Source organism: Carettochelys insculpta, chromosome 1 (genome assembly GCF_033958435.1).
Source record: "Carettochelys insculpta isolate YL-2023 chromosome 1, ASM3395843v1, whole genome shotgun sequence".
Classification (NCBI taxonomy): domain Eukaryota; kingdom Metazoa; phylum Chordata; order Testudines; family Carettochelyidae; genus Carettochelys; species Carettochelys insculpta.
In genome coordinates this window covers 65234163-65254624 of record NC_134137.1, presented here as the reverse complement: position 1 = coordinate 65254624, position 20462 = coordinate 65234163, and the positions used below count along the sequence as shown (strand labels likewise).

The 20462-nt window shown below is 42.4% G+C and overlaps 2 protein-coding genes across 2 annotated transcripts in view; one reads left to right on the top strand and one right to left on the bottom strand.

The window, feature by feature from the left end:
- GTF2F2 (general transcription factor IIF subunit 2) overlaps positions 1-20462 on the top strand; it is a 140312-nt gene that overhangs the window by 38610 nt on the left and 81240 nt on the right. The window lies entirely within an intron of this gene.
- Positions 13941-14711, bottom strand: KCTD4 (potassium channel tetramerization domain containing 4). Its single transcript, XM_074982817.1, has one exon. It carries the CDS (start codon positions 14709-14711, stop codon positions 13941-13943), a length of 771 nt encoding a protein of 256 aa, XP_074838918.1.

Genomic DNA, 20462 nt, shown 5'->3' with positions numbered 1-20462 from the left:
TGTGCGCGCACGCGCTCCAATGTTAACTAGGGCTCTGTTTACACGGGAAGATATAAAGCGCTATCAGTTATAGTTACAGAGCACAGCAGTGAAACCATTGTGTGTTCCCACTATCAGCTGTTAGCACAACAGTAGCATTCGAAGCAGTGCACTCTGGACAGCTGTTCCACAGAGCACCTCTTCCTCTTCTGTGCCTAAGGCTCGTGGGAGGTCATGGGGCATCCTGGGTCCTGCTCCAATGTCCCGTCGTGCATCACAGCAACCCCTGTGTTTCTGTCCACACTTGGCACTCTCTGTCAATGGCTTTTGTATTGTGTGCTCTGCCTCTCAGTCTGCGGGAACAGAAACTTCTGAAGAAAATGCTGATGTGTCTCACCAACATGTCACGAATGGCAGTCAAGTTATTCCGTAAGCTACAAAGTGACAATGAGGAGTCAGACATTGAACTTGCCACTCATTGTATATGTGGCATAAGATGCCTTGTGGCATTCTTGGAGGTGCTGGCCACTACGGAATCTGCTTTTGGACTTGGAAAATAAGCACTGAGTGATGGGATCACATAGTCATGCAAGTCTGGGGTGATGAGCGGTGGCTGCAGAAGTTCTGCAGGAGGACTGCCACTTTCGTGGTACTGTGTGATGAGCTCAACTCCATTGTGCAGAGCAAGGACACGAGAATGAGAGCTGCCCTGCCAATGGAGAAACATGTGAAATTTGCACTGTGTAAGCTGGCTACTCCAGACAGCTACCAATTTCATTGCCAGTCAGTTTGGAGTGGGAAAGTGAACCATTGGGACTCATGTTGATGGAATTGTGCAGGGCCATTGATCACATTCTGCTCCGAAAGACAGTGACTCTGGGCAATGTATGTGAAATCGTGGGTGACTTCGCACAGATGGGCTTCCCTAACTGCGGAAGGCGATAGATGGCACACATGTTCCAGTTCTGAGAGCAGACTCCTTAGCCTCCGAGTACACTAACCAGAAGAGCTATTTATCCATGGTTCCCTGGGCTCTTACTGATCACTGTAGGCATTTCATAGACATTAGAGCAGACTGGTCTGGAAAGGTGCATGATGCCCATGTGTTTTGGAACACTGGCCTGTTCAGGAAGCAGCAAGCCAGGCCTTTCTTCTTGGAGCAGAAGATCGCTGTGCGGGGAGTGGAGATGCCCTTTGTGCTGCTGGAGCCCCTACTTAACCCTTGTTGCTATAGGTCATGAAGCCGTGCGTCGGGAACCTTGACAGCAGGAAGGAATGATTCAGCAACAGCCTCAGCAGGTGCAGAATGGCTGTGGAATGTTCTTCTGGCCATTTGAAGCTTGCTGGTGATAATAAGGAAAGCTGGACCTGGCTGATTTGATGCTGAAATCCAGTAATATTTGTTGCTAAGCATGGGAGTGTAATGGCTGCAGTGCTAGCAGGGGACTCTGGTTCATCCCTATGATACACTTAGTACAATAGTGCTGTTGCTCTGCTGGGGATGATTGCTTGTTTTCATGAATTGGAATGAAGATTGCTTTCAAACCCAAGAATTTCATTTATTAAAAACAACAAACCTAAGACGCGCAACATGATACACCTGCAGTTTATCGGGAGGGAGAGGGGAAGGAGGAGGTGAGACCAGAGGACGTTTTACAGATGTGTGGCCAGATCTCATGTGCTGCCATGCTGTCTGATGTGCTGTGCAATGGCTTAAACTGCATAGGGACCATGTGGGTGGGTAGGAGGGAATTGAGTGCCTGTGGGAGTTTGCAGGGCTGGATAGTAGAGACAGATGTGGAGTGCTGCGAGGGCCCGCTGGGAACAGGATGGTTGCCAAAATGTGTTGTCGGTGAGAAGGGTTGCACAGAAAAGAATTCTGGGTCACCGCATATAGCTGGGGGAAGGTGGTTATGGAACTGTTCCATCTGCAGTGTTAGCAGTACCTGGAACAAGTCAGGTTGACATTCCCTGACTCCCTGGGGGGAGGGATAGCTCAGTGGTTTGAGTGTTGGCTTGCTACACTAAGGGCTGCAAGCTCAATCCTTGAGGAGACTATTTAGGGATTGGGGCAAATAGATATTAGGGATGGTGCTCAGTCCTGCCAAGAGGGCAGGGGACTGGACTAGATGACCTCCCAAGGTCCCTTCCAGTTCTCAGAGATGTGTGTGTTAAGAGTCACTCCATGGCTTCGTTCCAGTGCTCTACATTCTTTTTCCTTCCTCCTGTCATTGTCCCTCCCCTCCTTCCATTCTTTCTTCTCAGTAGCAGCCTGCAGAATAACCTCATGCACCAAGGGGGCTTCCTTGCCCTGCGCATGTGTTCAGCAGGAGATAACAAGGAAAGGCTGAGATCCCAAAGTTAAATCTGTGAAGGAAAAATGCAGCGTTTTATAGAGGAAGCATCCTTAACGCTAGACATAGCACAAACATGACCCAGTTTAAACACAAGCACTGTTCACATACCTATCACTGACTGGCTGTGCCAGGGTGAGTGCACATAACACAAGGCCCACAAAATGATGGGTTAACCATTGGGGCAGGACCTTTCTTTAGTCTGGGCAGGTATACCCTCAAAAGAACAACACTGCAGTGAACATAAGAACATAAGAACGGCCATACTGGGTCAGACCAAAGGTCCATCCAGCCCAGCATCCCATCTGCCGACGGTGGCCAATGCCAGGTGCCCCAGAGAAGGAGAACAGAAGACAATGATCAAGTGATTTATCTCCTGCCATCCATCTCCTGCCCTTGTTCTGAAGGCTAGGGCACCATACTTTATCCCTGACTAATAGCCATTTATGGACCTAACCTGCAAAAATTTATCAAGCTCCTTTTTAAACCCTAATAGAGTCCTGGCCTTCACAGCCTCCTCGGGCAAGGAGTTCCACAGGTTGACTGTGCGCTGTGTGAAGAAAAATTTCCTTTTATTAGTTTTGAACCTACTACCCATCAATTTCATTTGGTGTCCCCTAGTTCTTGTATTATGGGAAAAGGTAAATAATTTTTCTATATTCACTTTCTCCACACCATTCATGATTTTATATACCTCTATCATATCGCCCCTCAATCGCCTCTTTTCCAAACTGAAAAGTCCCAGTCTCTCTAGCCTCTCCCCATATGGGACCCGTTCCAAGCCCCTAATCATCTTAGTCGCCCTTTTCTGAACCTTTTCTAATGCCAATATATCTTTTTTGAGGTGAGGAGACCACATCTGCACACAGTACTCAAGATGTGGGCGTACCATAGTTTTATATAGGGGAAGTATGATATCTTTTGTCTTATTATTGATCCCTTTTTTAATAATTCCTAACATCCTATTTGCCTTACTAACTGCCGCTGCACACTGCGTGGATGTCTTCAGAGAACTATCCACTATAACTCCAAGATCCCTTTCCTGATCTGTCGTAGCTAAATTTGACCCCATCATGTAGTACGTATAATTTGGGTTATTTTTTCCAACATGCATTACCTTACACTTACCCACATTAAATTTCATTTGCCATTTTGCTGCCCAATCACTCAGTTTGCTGAGATCTTTTTGTAGTTCTTCACAATCCCTTTTGGTTTTGACTGTCCTGAACAACTTGGTGTCATCTGCAAACTTTGCCACCTCACTGCTTACCTCATTTTCTAGATCATTGATGAACAAGTTGAACAGGATCGGTCCCAGGACTGACCCCTGGGGAACACCACTAGTTACCCTCCTCCATTGTGAAAATTTACCATTTATTCCCACCCTTTGTTTTCTGTCTTTTAACCAATTCCCGATCCATGAAAGGATCTTTCCTCCTATCCCATGACCACCTAATTTACAGTGGGGCTTTATAATCACTAAAGTCCACGCATTTTCCAGAGGCTGTGTTCGTCCTGAAGATATTTTGCTGCTGAGGATGAGAAGGGAAGCAAGGGAGGATCATTTTTCATGCCTGTGGCTTCCATCGTGGCCCCTACACAGCCTGCCTGTGAGAAGCAATGGTTCTCCTTCCCCTCCCCACTCTGCCTTTACAGCACTGTGGCACTGGGATGTTACCCTTAATGGGGCAGTGAATATAGCAGCTCTGCCACTGCACCTGTTGAGGTGAATAGCCCAGCGTCTTTGTGACACTTTTCCTGACATCCTGAGGCCGATCATTATGAAGCAAGAGTCTGCATCCAGCTAGTCATAAGTTAGTACTAGACCACATAGCCCCAAGGTCTGCTTTCTGCAACCCTCCTGCCCCCAACAGCTCTCTCCAGTAGGCATCTAGAAATCAAAGCCACTTACCAGGTACAGCTGCTGCTGTTTGTGCTTCCCCAGTCTCTGGCTCTGGGGTAGAAAATAGCTCCTGACGGTATGCATCTCTGGATCCAAGTCCCCTTCCCTCTCGGCAAAAGGATTTCCTCCTCCTGGCTCGGTCCGCTATGGATGGTCCTTGAGGCCTGGAAATATACATAGGGGTCTTCCGAGTAGAGGTGAGGTCATCCTCATGTATTTCATCCATTTCTCTGGAGAACCAGAAGATTGTAGGCGCAACACTGGAGCAACTGTTTGCCTCCTGCACCTTGTGGTAGGCATTTTGTAGCTCTTTCACTTTGACTCTGCATTTCAGTGTGTCCTGGTCATGGGCCCCTTTGGTCATGCAGCTGGACATCTGCCTGTAGATATGATAATTCCTATGGCTGGTGCACATGTGGGATTAGACAGCCTCCCCTCCCCGCAGGCTGATGAAGTCCAGCTGTTCAACACCTTGGCATGGCTCCAAGTGGGGATCTCCTGGTGTGTGGAGCAGGCGGGGTCACCTAGAAAGGTGTGCTGAAACCACGTCACATGACCCCAAGCAAGCAGGAAAAGGACTTCCAGAATTCCAAAGGGCAGGTCTGAGGAATGGGATCCACACGGGCATCCCAGTGCTGTGTCCAGAGCATAGCAAGCTCTGTGCCTTTCGTTGGGGTATCTGACCTAGAGTGCAGTAGAAGCAAAGCGAGAGCCCATTATGTGCCTTGCCAGCATGGACATCAGGGGTTACAGTGCTCTGAGCTGATTTACTGCCCCTTAACTTGCTAGTGTTGGCTTGGCTGAAATATTTGCACACTTTTTGGGTGGATTATTTTTAAACAATAACCTTACAATATTTTTTCACTTTAAAAAGGTATTTTAAGTTGAGTTCAGATGTCTTCACATTCTAATAGAGAGTTAAGTGAAAAGCTATTATGTAACATTGTAATTAACATTTTGGGGAACTTTGCAAGTCTGAAGCAGCAGAGTAATACTCTATTCTAGAACAGTGGCTGTCAAAAATTTTGCCTCATGGCCCACCCACCTCAGCTCAGACCTTTCTGCAAGCCACCAACTAACAATTTTGGCAAAATGCATTTGCTTATCTCTAAATACCTTAAATACCATTTTTGGGTCAGGGAAGACCGATATTCAGGGATTTCCACTGACTAAATTAACTCTTCTGGAGTTCCGGGCTAATAGATTTTGTGGACCCTCTCTAGGCTCAGTGCTGGGGCCAAAATGAGGGGTACAGTGTGTGGGGGGTACTGCTAGGGAGTGGAATGGGGCTGGGGGGGTGAGGTCTGGACGGGAGGTGTGGTGCAGGATGGGAAAGGGGGTGAGGACTGAGTGGGAGGTTATGTGCAGGAGGGCTTCTGGGAGGGAGGTGGGATGCAGGAATAGGCTGAGTGTGCAGGGTCTAGGGGTGAAGGGTCTGGTCAGGAAGAAGGGCACAAGAGCGAGCTGGAAGTGGAGGGTTTGGCGAGGACAGAGGGTGAAGGAGTCTGGCTGCGGGTGAAGGAGTCTGGCTGGGAGGGTGCAGGAGCAGGTTTGCAGTGTCTGGGTGGGAGCGAGGGTTCAGGAGTGGGCTGGTGGTGGGAGATGTGGATGGGAAGGGTGCATAGGGAGGGTGGGTGTGCAGGGCTTGATTGTGAGGGAGATGAGGGGGGTCCGTTGCCTGGTTCCGTGCTGTGAAAAGATAATTATCATTTCCTGGGCTAACTTCTATATCTGTGATATTTTTCTTGCCCCACAAGCTAATAATTTCCTCTTCCCATTCACCCAGTTTGTTTTCTGTCTGCTTGAGGTTTCATCTCCTTGTCCAGTCTCCTATAACCCCTCTAGATGTTTTCCTTTCAGTGAATAAATGCACCTCATAACATAATGATTTTTCCCTTTTTGTCTTGTTCTAACTTGCCTTCTCTGCCTAAACTTTCATACCAATCAACTACTGAATGACCATTGAATTTCCAGAAATTTGCTTTTCAGCCACAAGTGTTCACTTGTTTAGGGGCACAAGTGAGATGTTAGAAAAGCTTACATGGAATTTTTTAAATATATTTTTCCTTACGTTAGGAATTAAATCATATACCTGAAGTGTTTTCATCTCACGGGCTGATATTATGCAGAGTTACAGTTACAAATGCTTTGATAATTTAAATAAGACATATGGTTGTTTAAAAGCTTTTCTGGAAAAGCATAATGAAGTGTTAAAGCGATACAAAACATTGGCCATTGGGGAAGCAGGCATTACATTTGATTAGTTCCTGCACCATTAATTAGCTTCACTACATATTCTGTGATTTTCATAGCGTGAACTCCCTCACAGATTTCCATCACAACTTCAACGATTAAACTGTCTGCAACTCTCCTACATTAACATCAACTTCCTGGACACCCTTGTACGTTAACAATCAACTTCAACAGTGACGCCCTGTACACAAGAAACATTGAGATTACCATATCTACTTTCATAGACCCAGTAACCACTCCAGACACACCAAGAAATCTGTTATCTACAGCCAAGCATTTCGCACAGAATGTGGTTTGAGGATAAAATCTCAGACAGACACCATAACACTCTCGAAACCAAACAGGGACATTCTACCGGAGAAATAGATCTCATCATGGAATGGCCCACTCGTATACCCCAAGAGAACCTGCTTTCGTACAGAACTTTGTTCCCTCCTACCCTCCTCCAGTTGCATACTTCTAGTTGTCACTTACCATCAGTATGAGAATATGTTCAGCATATCATCAGATAACACCCTATACTTTTTTGTGAAGCCCAACCTGAAATAAATGTTTCCTGAGACCCCCCAAACCTCTCCAAGCTCATCATCAGAAACAAAATTCCCACAACCCAGAACACAGAAACTCATAATGGCACCAGACCCTGCAGATGCAATACCTGTAGGTGCATTTCCACTTTTACAATGAACTCCTCCCCACCCCATACCTTTCAAGAGGCATGTGCAGCATCCATGAACATCATATGTGATCTATTTCATACAGTACACTAAATGCACCAATAACAGTTATGTGGGTTAAACCAGATGCTTGCTGTATTCATGAATGAACTCACATTGCAAACTGGTAACAATAAATACTCTTTCATGTATGAATGAATGCTTTTCACCAATTGATCACTCTCTATCGGATCTATCTGTCTTTGTCCTTAAAGCAAACCTGTGCAGCACATCCTAAAGATGAGCCTGGGAGTTTAATTAATTGCATTACTTTGCTAGCTACTAAAAATCTTGAACTTAACAGGTGCATTGGATTTATGGCTTATTACAACAATCTGTAACATTGTAACCGACCTTCCTTTTTGTCCTATGTCTGCAGAAGTCACTTTGTTTTGAATGGTCTATTAGAATATGCACTAACTACTTACAACAAACATCTGTGACACTCAGGCCTGGTCTATGCTAGGCATCAAAGTTGGTCCCAGATATGCAATTCTAGCCACACCATTTGCATAGCTAGAATCAATGTATCAGGCTCAACTTTCTTCCCTGGTGTAGATTGGGCCTCTTCAGGCTTGTGTCGACGTCCCTTTCTCTGTGTGTCAGCGTGGAGTACCAGGGTCAATGGCCGGGGCCAGAGAGATCGATTTTACCATGTCTTCACATGTGGCAAAGCGATCCCTGGAATACCGATTGTGGCGCGCTGACCCCCAGTAAGTATAGACATACCCTCAGAGTACTTTCTCAGACCTGAAGAAGAGCTCTGTGGAGCTTGAAAGCTTCTCTCTCTCACCAACAGAAGTTGGCCCAAAAAGAGTGATTACCTCAGGTACATTTCATGACAGGCGTTTGTAACAGAAGAATATGTTATATAAAGGGTCAGATTGTCCCTATCCTTAAAGTGGCCATGAAAGGGCTTAATAGAGAGTTAAGTTAATAGCTGGGTTAAAGTTGCCTGAATTACAGCTCAGGAAGGGTAGCGAGGGTCAGTCTGCTTGATGCTGCCTTCCATTCCGCCAGTAGCAAGTGTGCAGGGAGCCATAGCTAGAAGAGCTGGCCAGGTGCAGGGAGGAGAATGTATTACTTTCCAAAAAAAAGAATGAAATGACTTATGCCTTTCCATCAAAACAAGTTAGGAGTAGCAGAGAAATTAGTTCTGAGACTGTCTGCATTTGCACTTTTGTCAGTATAATTTGTCACTCAGAGGTGTGAGACATATCCCTGAGCAACACAAATTAAACCGGCAAAAGCGTTGGTGTAAATATCACTGTGTTGGTGGGAGACACTCTCCCACTGACCTAGCTACCACCCAGGGCCATCCCTAGGTGGGTGCCCTGCTGTAGGTCCCACCCCTGTCCTACCTCTGCTCCACCCTATCCCTTTCCTCTAAGCCCCACCCCTTCTCAGCCACCTTCTCTAAAGCCCCTCCCACCAGGTACATGAACTGGGGAGTTACCTGGGGTGGGGGCTGGCATGGGATGTCAGCAAGGGTCTCCCCACACCCACTTCATTCAGTGTGGCAGTGGATGCCACAACAGCCTGGTCTGCTCCACCCTGCCACCCTCTCCCAATCCATTGTGCTCTGCTTCACCAGGGCAGTGGGAAGCAGAGTGCCCCAGGGTTGGAAGTGGAGAATCCTGCTTTCACCATCACGGTGAAGCTGAGTGCACTGGGCTGGGAGATGGGTGGTGGGGTGGAACAGAGCAGGCTGTTGGGTCACTCTGGCTCCTGTGCCACAATGAATGGGGGAGGGGGTGATCTGTGCTGCTGCCCCCACCAGCCCCACCCCCGATAATCCTCTGATCTATCCTGGGTCCCACAGGTCCTGTCCATGGAACGGTTGAGGCAGTTACCATGGAACCCTCAAAGGCATGAGGTCTGATGTGACCTATGGATGGGGTGACTCGTTGGGGTGATCTAATTATGTTGACAGTAGAGTTTTCTGCCATTGACATAGAGCATCCACCGAAGCAATCTTCCAGGGACACACCCGCATAGGAATAGCTCTGTTGCTGAAAGCTTGTTAGTATAGATGCATTCTGAGCTGCAGTTCCTCTGTAATGTTTCTCCTGTGGGTCCATCTACATGCTGCCTAATATTTAGGGCTCACTAAGGGTTCAGTCTAGGTAGTAGTGTAGTCAAGGGTAAACTGAGTTTCCTCATTTGGGGAATATGGAGTTTAGGTAGTTAACCCCTTTTTTTCTTTTTAAATTTTACTAGGGGGCTGCATCCCCAGCCTGTTATGGTTGCCAACCCCCGACTGTTCCCAGGGGGTTGGGGAGCTGCACAGCCTTCCCGGGGGAGGGGGAAATGTTGGGGAGCCATGTGGCCAGTCCGGCCTTCCTGGGGGATGTGGGGGTAATCTGGGGCCTCCTCCCCTGCTTTGGCCTCTCTCCTTCTACCCCCCTGGCAACAGACAGATGCATTTGTGAGATGATGTCATTCTGCTACCCAGGAGGAAAAAAAATTTTATGCATAGAGATTTTAACCATTACACCAAGTAGTCTAGCCCTTTAAGAAAAAGAGGAAAAAGTCTCACTTATTGCCCAAACTAGCATTGCTGGAACAATCTTAACTTCAGGTATTTTTGATTTCTAAGCACTTGATTTTGTAACTTCAGTGTTGTATCAATATTAACTTATTGTGTAACGTTCTATGTTTTTTAAGATACGAAGGAAAAAAATCCTGAAAAAACTGGGTTGCATATTTTACTAGTTTCTCTGGGAAAGTCATCTGTGTTTGAATTCAAATGCACACCTAGCTAACTGTGCATGCATGCGGGATATTGATCTATTGGTGCATCTGTAGATGGAAAAGGAGACTTTCTATTTAAAAATTGCTTTACTGTGAATATACTACTGTCTTTCGAAATTAACAAATGTGCAGGTCTGTCTAGTTTCAAAAAAGTGTTCTTACTATCATCTTGTCTAACTCAAGATGTCTCCAGTTTTTTAATGTGAAGAGGAAGGAAATTCTCTTGTCTCCCTGCATAAATCCTTAATCAGACAGCTGAAAAGATTTTTTTGCTTAAACTTTTTTGAAAAATATGCTTTCAGAGACACAGCTGGGCAAATTTCAGACTTGAAAGCTGAACATTTGTGAAAAGAGGTACATGCAAAAACCAGAAAATGGACATTGATTTGGCAGCAGGTGCTCTAAAGTGCTTGCTATACAACATTGATGCCAATATTATTTTACATTAGAATTGGGAAGCTTTTTAATAGGAACGGTCCAGTATCCTTGATTCTTGAGATTTAAACAAACTCATGAATGTTACAATACAATAGGGTTTTGAGGATTTTTTTTCTCCCCGGGTATGTCTGACCTCAAATTCAACATGTTTGTGAGGAAGCCTATTGAATTATTTCAGATAGTAAAGTAATCAGATGGAAGGGCGAGGCACCTTAGATTGAGCTCTTGTTAAGTAAAAAGATGCTATTTAACTTTCATAAAAGCTTTGTAGTGTTACTTACATTTTTGTTTATTTGTGATGGGTAGGGTGTTGTGGTAATTTAAGTATGGACAACTATTTTTTTAATAGTAAAGAATAATGTTGTTCAGTAATTACAGAATCACCAGATCTGCCTTTTTAAAGCATGAAGTCTTAAAGTAAAGAAACTATTTCTCTGACATTAAACCACTTAGATTTCTTTAAAGGTCAAATGCCAAAAAGTCAGTTGAAAAGGTAAAAGACAATATGCCTTGTGTAGTAATGACAGTTACAATCAAAATAATTTTTTACTGTTTTCTTTATTTAATATTTGATAGCCACTTTAATCACCAGTCAGGCATTCAGTAGAACTGAAGATTTATATCCAAAAGCATTTAAGAAAATGGATGATTTGACATCTTATGAGCGACAGCCTCCTCCAGACTTTGTGCCTACATAGGCGGTTTTTGACAGTCCTAGAAACAAGACTTCTTCATGATCTTTACGGTGCTTCTCTAGGTTGCCTTCCTAGTTACTGTTACCCATTCTTGTATAGAAATAAGTCCTCTAAAGGCTTTTCTTGCCATTTGTTCACAATTATTTAGTGGTGTGGTATTTCTAGTCTTTTTGCTATAGTACATAAAGTCCATTAAAAATCTGGGAGATACAGTAACATTTCAGGATTATGTCCACCTCAGGAACAGAGGTTGTTTGTGAACAAAATGTTACAGTTCTTTCAAAAATTTACAACTGAACAGTAACTTAATATAGCTTTGAAACTTGATTATGCAGAAGAAAAATACTTTTTAGACATCTTAATTTAAATGAAGCAAGACACAGAAACAATTTTCTGACCTTGTCTAATCTTTTGTTAAACTTTGTTTATTTTTTAGTAGCTGATGATTAAGACAGTACTATATGTTTATACTCTTTTTTTTAATCTCCGCTGTTATCTGATTATATACTTAGAGTTCCAAATGAGAGGTGTGGTTGACCTGTTTGCTTGTAACTCTGATTTTGTACTGTATCAAACTTGTTGCATATAAATTTTCACATCCACTTCAGGCAGGAGTCCTCAATAGTTTTACGTTTACTAATTTAATGGCTCAAGAGGTGTTTTGAAAAGTGTACTGATTTGAAAATGCTCGTAAGATTGGTATTTGGAAGCTAAATAGAGAAATGCATGGTTTGGAGTGGTGATACTTTGGGGCAAAATTCCTAACAGATGTCAATTAAAAATGTTTTTCTCCCACATGAAAATACCATCTTGAGACATTGAGTCCTGATTTTCTTGTCTGGAGATTATGGTCCTCTCTATTATACAAATTAATGCTAATGAGAGAGAGTTTTATTGAAGTGCAGTTCCATGTAGCAGAGTAGACATATGGGCTGCGTCTACACTAGCAAGTTCTTTTGAAAGATTTTTTGAAAGAAGGAGGTGCTTTCAAAGTGTTCTTTCAAAAGTAAATAGAATGTGGTGCTCCTTTACAAAGAGCTCTTTCTTTCCTGTTTCAAGAAGAGTGCCCTATTTCAAAAGCTCCTTTCAAAAGAAAATGTGTGTAGATGTTCCACAGGCCCTTTTTTCGAAAGAGCAATCCTTGTGGGGCCTGATTTTTCAATCTTGGGTCTGTTCTTTCGAAAGAGCAGGGGGCTGTGTGGATGCTCCCTTTTGAAAGAGCAGACCACTCTTTTGATCTGCTTTTTTGTGTGTGGACGCACTCTTTTGAGGGATGTTCTTTCAGAAAAGATCTTCCGGAAGAGCTGCTTTCAAAAGATCTCTGTAGTGTAGACGTAGCTGTGGTGTATTCCATTTCATGTTAGAAGCTGGTTTGGTCCTGTCTAAAATCCAAGACAGAATAGCACTTAAAGTTTGTCCAGTAGAAATTGTGTCCTTCAGCATAATTGAAATTTTAGTGTAGTGAGAATCGTATTTTGTATGGAAGTGTTAGTTTCTACGTAGCACTTACTTTCTATACTAATAAAATGAAGAATTCAGTATTTAATAATACTACTATTTAAAAAAATTAAATAACACTGATTTCTTCACACTTGGTTTCAGTTATACTGTGCATAGTAGATAAAGGGCCAAATTCAGATCTTGCTTGAGCAGGTGTAATTCCCCAAATCCCCAAACATAAGGTGAGTAGAAATTGTACGTCTTATATGAAGGTCTGTTTGGTCCAAATTTTCTTATGGACGGACATTTTTATTTCTGGATTTATTAATTCTAGTTACACTGTGGAATATGCATCTTGTTTGCTTAATAAAAATTGTAAATAAAAGAAAGAACTGGATAAATGTTAAGGATATAAGAAGAGGGAGAAATGTGTCACCTGCCCTTTACATTGATGCATTTTAAATATCAGCAGGTGATCTATTCAGAATTCAAAGTTTCGGTTACTGTATAGTAATTCATTATACAAAGCAATAGATCTGTTAATTTGCCATTCTTTATGAAGAGCAATGACAAGTGGAGATTGTCATCTTCAACATTTGAATCTAATACATAATTGAAAACCTGTTGCATTAAATCTTATGCACAATCTTTTGAACAAACTGTTCAGATATATACCTTGAAACAGATCTAGTTCTCCATCCATCTTTATGTATTCATTTATTCCCTGTAATAAAAAGTAATGCAAATTAAACTAGCATAATTTGGCTTTTGTTATTAGAGGCATTTTTCCAGGAATTCTTAGCAAATGAGTGATATAGCTGTAAATTTGAGTCAAGTACATAAGCTCTGATATCTGTTTAATCAAAAGGCCTTTTTCAGTCTTATGATGTTGTAATTTCATTATAATTCAGCTTTTAATAGATCTGAAGAAACTCTAATGAACAGTCAAAATATTCATTCCAGTTAAAATCCAGTGTAAATTTTGTCATAAGCAAAACATGTTTTAAGCTTGCGTAGTATATGAAAATACTTTCAGCACTGTTTAACTGAACAATAAGGTGTGTGCATGTTAGCCATGCAGGTACACAAAACATTTCAGCTAGTCTCTGTGAATGAAAGACAGCATTAAGGAAAAATATATGCAAATAGCAGCAGCATTTTATCCATATTTACAATGTTTAGCAGATAATTTTTGTTAAATTTAGATTTAAGATTCTTGTTCAGCCTAAATAACCCAGAGATGAATGTCATTATGGAATTTACATACCATTAGCTCACATTAATTCATTAGCAGCAGAGCTCTGTGGCACAGGGCTAGTTAGATACATTATTTGTGATGTCTGGATGCTGTAGTTTAATGAGGTTTACTGGCTGCATGCTTGTTGCCTTTGTCTGGTGAGAGAAGTAATTACTTGATAAAATGAAGTGCATCGCTGTGAACAATTGACCCCTTGGAACAATCCAGACTGGTCAGCAGTCTAAATCCACATTTTAAAGCCATCATTATAGCCTCAAACTTTAGAGTTTCCAGGGTGCAGACAAAGGTGTTGTCTTCCTTCAGTACAAGTCGTGTACCATTTTCTGACTTTATGAAGTATTTGAACTGAATAATATTCGAAGATATTGAAAACTCCTCTGGAAATCCGTCCAGCCTGCTTTTTGACACCAGTACAATGCGAGATTTGATTTTTGCTATGAAATCAGGAGCATTGCAAAAGATCCTAAGACCTTGTGAGCGATCGTGGCTGTCAGTTATTTCCAGGAAAGTAGTCTCTCTTGATGCTAGCTGTTCTTTCTCCCACCTTGATTTCACGGCATCGGCTAACATCTTGAGCTGAAAAAACTCTGCTTCTTGTGCCAAAAGTTGATTTTCTCGAAAACCCTCTGGTAGAAGAAGTTCTCCATTTCGTAGGAAGTTCAGAATGTGCCTGAAAAGGAGTCCATCTCTGTCTATAAAATAATGGCCATCTGCATCAAATGGACAGAGAATTTTTCCGTTTACCACACCTTCAAGGAAAGAGTCTGGGTACTTGGTTAGTGTTTGTTTTTGTGTAATGTACAGATATCCACCAACATTGAGGGTAATCAGTGGCATTTTACAGTTCTTGCCTTCCTCGGTACCCTCAGAGTTGGGCTTTTCCTCCTGTTCCTTTTCTCTTCTGTTTATTTTTCGCTCCATTCTTAAAGCCAAGTGAAAGAGACAGCGATCTTGCCTTGTTCTTGTGTGCTTGAACAGAGATATTTTAAAAGCACCTTTATTCAGCTCCAGCGTGGTGATGGAATGGAAGTGCTGCTAGCATTGCATGGGTTGTCAGCTCAGTTTTGCAGTAGGTGGCGTATGTATCAGCTGTGTATGCAGTGAGATATCAGGAGTAGGGATGGAAAGGAGAATTTGCATTTAACTGTGTAAGGGAAGAGAATGAGTATAGAAGCTGTTTTAATTATTTTCTTTGAAGCCTAGTGGGCTTAAATTATTTAAAAATAGCATTATGAATTATTCTGTGCAGAATGGACAACACCTTTAAACTGACCAGTTAAAACTGAATGTTTACTTTAAATGTGTTTGTAATGTTGAATTGTGAAAGAGCATTAAACCCTGGGAGTGTTGTAGTAGTAGGAGCTTCATTTCCTTTTTTAGGTATTTTTGGTTTTAGACAATAGCTTTACAAAAAGTGCATTGTTGCTGTTTAAGATATTTCCCCCATTTAATGGAAGATAGCTGAAAACAGATGGTTGTGTGTATGTGTACTGTATGCCTTGTGTATAAAAAACACAGTGGCTAAACATTTTTCAACGTGTTGTTATAAAGCACTTCTGATTTAACTGCTTTAGCATTTAGTGAAAACTGTCATGTTTTGTTGATTCAGCTATTTTCAGCAAGGCAAAAAATATAGCCTTTAGTAGGTTTTGTGTCTTTTGATATTAAGACTCTGTTTACTATAGATTAAAAACTGTTTTAGAGAAAAGACAACACATTTATTACTTTGGCTGTTTAAAGGTTACCAATAATGTTAGATTTCATAGATTATCTTATATTTGATCAAAACAATTTTGCTGCCATGTGGAACAAAGGGTCAGTATGCCTCTAGAAGTCTTTGAATATCACACAATACTATAGCTTAACAACACTTCAGTGAGGGAGAAAACATTGACAGTGTATACTTGAGTTCAGTGTCTATCTCATTTCTCTGTAGGAAGCTAACATTAAAGGTTCATTTGAAATTTTTTGAAAAAGGTTTCCCCTTGCAGCTGGGGAGAGAAAAAGGAAAGCTGTACAAGTGTTTTGTGTATTTCCTGAGGGAGTGTGCAGGAGATGGAGAGTAGCGTATGCAGCATGCATTCCAAAGCAAGGTAGAGATTTAACTCTCTTCTGTTAGCGTGAATACGGAAATTAGAGATTCTGGTTTTTTTTTTTTGTTTTTTTTTTAAGAATGTACTTTCAGTCTACAAGCACATGTGTAATGCTTTGGCTTGTTAACGCCAAAGTTAATTATCCTTCTGTGACAAGGATTCTCTTTGTTAATGTTAAGACTATATTCATACTGCTCCCAGTAAATATATTAGCAGTTATGCTATAATGATGTGATCTTTTTGACTGGTTTATATTACCATGTGCTTCCTGATATAAGTAACATGCTGATTCTAGTTGTTGTCTCCATACTTGAATATCCCCAGTCCACAGAGCTGCTCTGTCTGCTGCCATGTGTAACATGCAAAATATTTTATTTATTAGACTCTGTGTATCGGGAATTACAAAGTCAGTGTTTAAATTTAACAGTTTAATACTAAACACAACGAGGGTATCAGTTTAAGGGAAAGAGATTTTAATCATTTATGACTGTAGAATATATTGACCTTTGGAAAATTGACTCCTACGATTCTTAGTAAGAGTTAATAAAGGTATTTGGAGAGAGGAAAAAAACAAATGGTGTAGTTTTGACATAAGCTTTCAAGATCATATATTGCTGCAATGGGAAATCCTATTAATAGTCAAGTGTGATCTGTTCAAGTTTTATTTGGGTTTTAACCTTATAACCAACCTAAGAATGATGATGGTAATTTGTAAACCTTCTGATTGACTCTGAAGTCATTCTCTTTTGAATGGTGCTTTTGTCATTTTTTTTTTTTTTAAAGCTAACGTGGGTCAGAACTGGATGGGCAATTTCCAAAGAAAGTCTTTATTTGTAAAGGATTTTGAAATCCTTTGTAGCAAACTAAGCTGTATAAATTTAAGACAAGGCAGCTGCAAAACAGTATCCATTTCACAGCATCATACACTCATTATCTTCTGACGCCTCTGTCTTTGGGGTTGAAATTTTCCAGGTTTGGCCATAGTTAAATATTTTTGAAAGGTCAAGCTAAATCGCTTCTGCTGTTTAGAGAGTAAAAAATGTCAGCAAGCTGTTAGCTGAAGGCCCGGGAATGCGGGATGAGGGTGGCGTAGGAGAAAGAGTGTGTGCATATGTCTGTGTATGTGTGTGTGTATAGATGGATATGGGAATTTACAGGATTAGTTTCTGACTCAAGGAGGATGTCAAGTGTGCCTATCTTTAAATTTAGGAAAACTGCATAAGAGTTAATCACCTCTTCCACACCATACTTGCACACAACCTTAACTCTGCCCCCTTGCAGTTGTCAGTAGGCAATATGACAAAAATGCACCTGACCTGTCAACCAAATCTGCATTTCTGTGTTGTATTTGTGCCCAACACAGTGCTATGTCATTCTTCAAACACTCCTTACTGTATTAGATGTAGTTGTGTTGATGCAGCAGTTAGCTACAGCAAGGTGCTAGATTGCAAACTGACTCCTGAGCAGAGGAGCAGCTGCAGGTGGAGCAGTAGTTCTCCACCTGTGGCCCACAGGCTGGACAACAGCCCAATTAGTGCCAGCTGTGGTCCAACTGTGTGCTAAAGAGTGATGGAATTAAGGGATGGGGCTGCCACCCAGCCCCGTTCAGCAAGGTCTGAGATTAGGATTGGCACCCAACACGGTCCAAGGTCCCCACTACTTGGCCTACCACTGAGGCGCTGCTTCTGGCCTGATTCTCTAAAGGGGTCTCTGGGTTTTGGTGCTGGGCATAGTGGGGTGGGTGTGTATGTGTGTGTGTGTGAGTGAGAGAGAGAGAGAGAGAATGTGGTTCTCAGCCTGCGGCCCAGGTAACACACGGGCCACAGGAGTAATTAAGTGGTTGAGAAATACTGAGCTAGAGGAATCAGGGATTTTATTTTCTGGCTGTGATATTCAGGAGCTGTAACTATATGATCATAAAGATAAAGATAATTGGAGACACACATCTCCTGAAACTTGAAGCCACCTTGGGAAGTCATCTAGTCCAATCCCCTGCCCTCTTGGCAGACCAAGTACCATCCCTGACATCTATTTGCCCCAATCTCTAAGTGGCCTCTTCAAGGATTGAGCTCACAACCCCAGGTTTAGCAGGCCAATGCTCAACCCACTGAGCTATCCCTCCCCCTGCCTGCCCTCTTGGTACGAAAATCACAGGTTGTATGAAAGAGTTGCTAAAATACTTGTAGGATTTTAAGACACTAGAATAACTGATTATGACCTGTGGAAGCTGAGATTTCATCAGGTATGTCAAGAAACAGAGGACATAGGGTCAGACCAAAGGTCTGTCTAGCCCCCAGTATCCTGTCTTCCAACAGTAGCCAATGCCAGATGCCCCAAAGGAAGTGAATAAAACAGATAATCATCAAATGATCCCTTCCTTGTCACCCATTTCCAGCCTCTGACAAACACAGGATAGGGACCCCATTCCTACTCATCCTGGCTAGTAAGTATTAATGGACCTATCCACCATGAACTTATGTAGCTCTTTTTTGAACCTTGTTAAAAGTCCTGGTCTTTACAACATCCTTTAGCAGGGAGTTCTACAGGTTGACTGTGTGCTCCATGAATAACTACTACCTTTTGTTTGTTTTTAACTGTCTACCTGTTAAATATAAGCATGCTTCAGCCCAATCTAATATTTAACAAATTTCTAGTACCCAGTACAAATCTGTATTGGCACAGGTCTTGCTACAGTAACATGTACCTTCTCAGTCCTCTGTGCTGTTCTGTTTACCTGAAAAGTTCCAGCACTGTGATGGCATGCCTCACAGTGCACCACTAACCCACAGTGAAGTCCAAGAAGGAACAACTCAGACAAGGATTGAATAGCTCTTGATCTCTGTCAATTCTTTGGTGGTTTGTGTAGGGTATGTGAATAAGCTGAGTACAGCTCACGCCTAGCTAGCTCACATTCAATAATCCTGCCCTAGATGTGATCATAGTGAACATCAGCAGTGAGTGTTTCCTCCACACTTTTCATAGTCTGCCAAATGCATGGGAGAGGTTCAGTCTCATATGATCTCTCACAGGCGCTTGTTGAGACCTCGCCAAAAGGTTAAGACTGTGTGGTTCAGGAGACGTTATCTTAACACAATGAGCTTCCTGATTTTCAGAGATCTGGGTATAAGTTCATTTCATATTCTAAGGGCACAGGTCACTGAGGTTAACCAACATTTTTCTGGGGCAGTATTTTTTGAAGAAGTGGTAACAGAGGGGCAGGCGTGATTGAGGGCTCAGTGAATGGTTCTCCTGAGAACACGTTGCTGTTTTTCAGCTACTTGTTTAGCTCTCCTTCTGACCCCTCTGTACTCCTCGGGCTGAATGACCATGTGGAGGAGAAAAGGTGGTAACCATAGGTTGTTAAGGTACCACATGCAAGCTGAAAGCAGCAAGCAGGAGGGGAGTTGCAGACTCCATAGCTGCTCCAGAGGCTGCTAGGGGAAGGCTCTGTACACAATCCTCTGCAGCTCAGGAACATCACAATGAAGTGGCCCATACACCTGAGTAGGATGCTCGCCGCTGAATGAGAACACTTCACAGAGGTGACCACAGCCTGACTTCCAGTTCTGAGAAATGTGAACTGCAGCATTTGTCCCCACTGCTGCTGCTATTCCCCCTCTCCCAAAGTACACAAAACCTACTGTGGCACGGCAGTGTTCAAGACAAGTTTGTAAGTGCTCTGGGGTAGAAACTGTCTTGTTCAGTTTGAACTGTTCCAATGTCCTACTTCTTAACTAGGGCTCCTCAGTACTTTGGTGATAAAAGAAATAATGATCTCACTATGCCCACATGCATTTTAGTGCACTTAGGTTATTAAAATCAGGGTCTCATTGGGAGAGGTATATCTAAGGAACTCCTTGACCAAATGTGCCCCACTAGCTAGACTTGGCCCTGATATGACAGAGAAAATTTCATGGTAGTTCATGTGGATTGTAGAACGCTTTGATATATCTGCTCTTAAACAAGGCAAAACTTCCCAAAGGAACTCCTTCCCCAAAAGGAACTGAATGTCAAAGTGCGGCAATGTTTACAGATACTTTCAGGAAGACGCTGGGGAGAGGAATTAAGCTTGTTAGTTTCGTTGGCTGTAACACAAGCTGTTTTGACAGGTGTTCCTGCGTACACTCTTGTTCTCCAAAGAGAATGAGCCTCTCTCATGGTTTGTGTGCTTTTCATTGTCTGTAGCACATCACCCAGGTTCTAGCCATTTTGTACAGCTCACTTCAACTCTTAACTATTAAATATTGCTTTTCATAGTGGCAGCTGGAGTTGGACTAGTTGAGTTAAAACCCACTCAGGAGATACCAACTTGAGGTGGATGAATGCAATAATTGGAACCCCATATGTGTGCAAAAATAAAGGTTTGAAGAACCAGAAAATTTTAATCAATTCCTTTTTTTATGGTGGTTGTGTCTTGGGAATCCTTTGACCAAACAACTGTCAGGCGATGTCTGAGTACATGTCCAGTTTCCAGATCTCTTGAAAGAGATCCTGCCAGTCAGGAGCATTCTGTCAACATCCCTGTACACCTCATTTCACAAGCAAGAAGGGCTGTCTCAACAGAGAGTGGTTTTCCAAC

Coding starts and splice junctions, on each gene's coding strand:
- KCTD4 (XM_074982817.1), bottom strand. CDS start 14,711: ATGGAGCGAAAAATAAACAGAAGAGAAAAGGAACAGGAGGAAAAGCCC.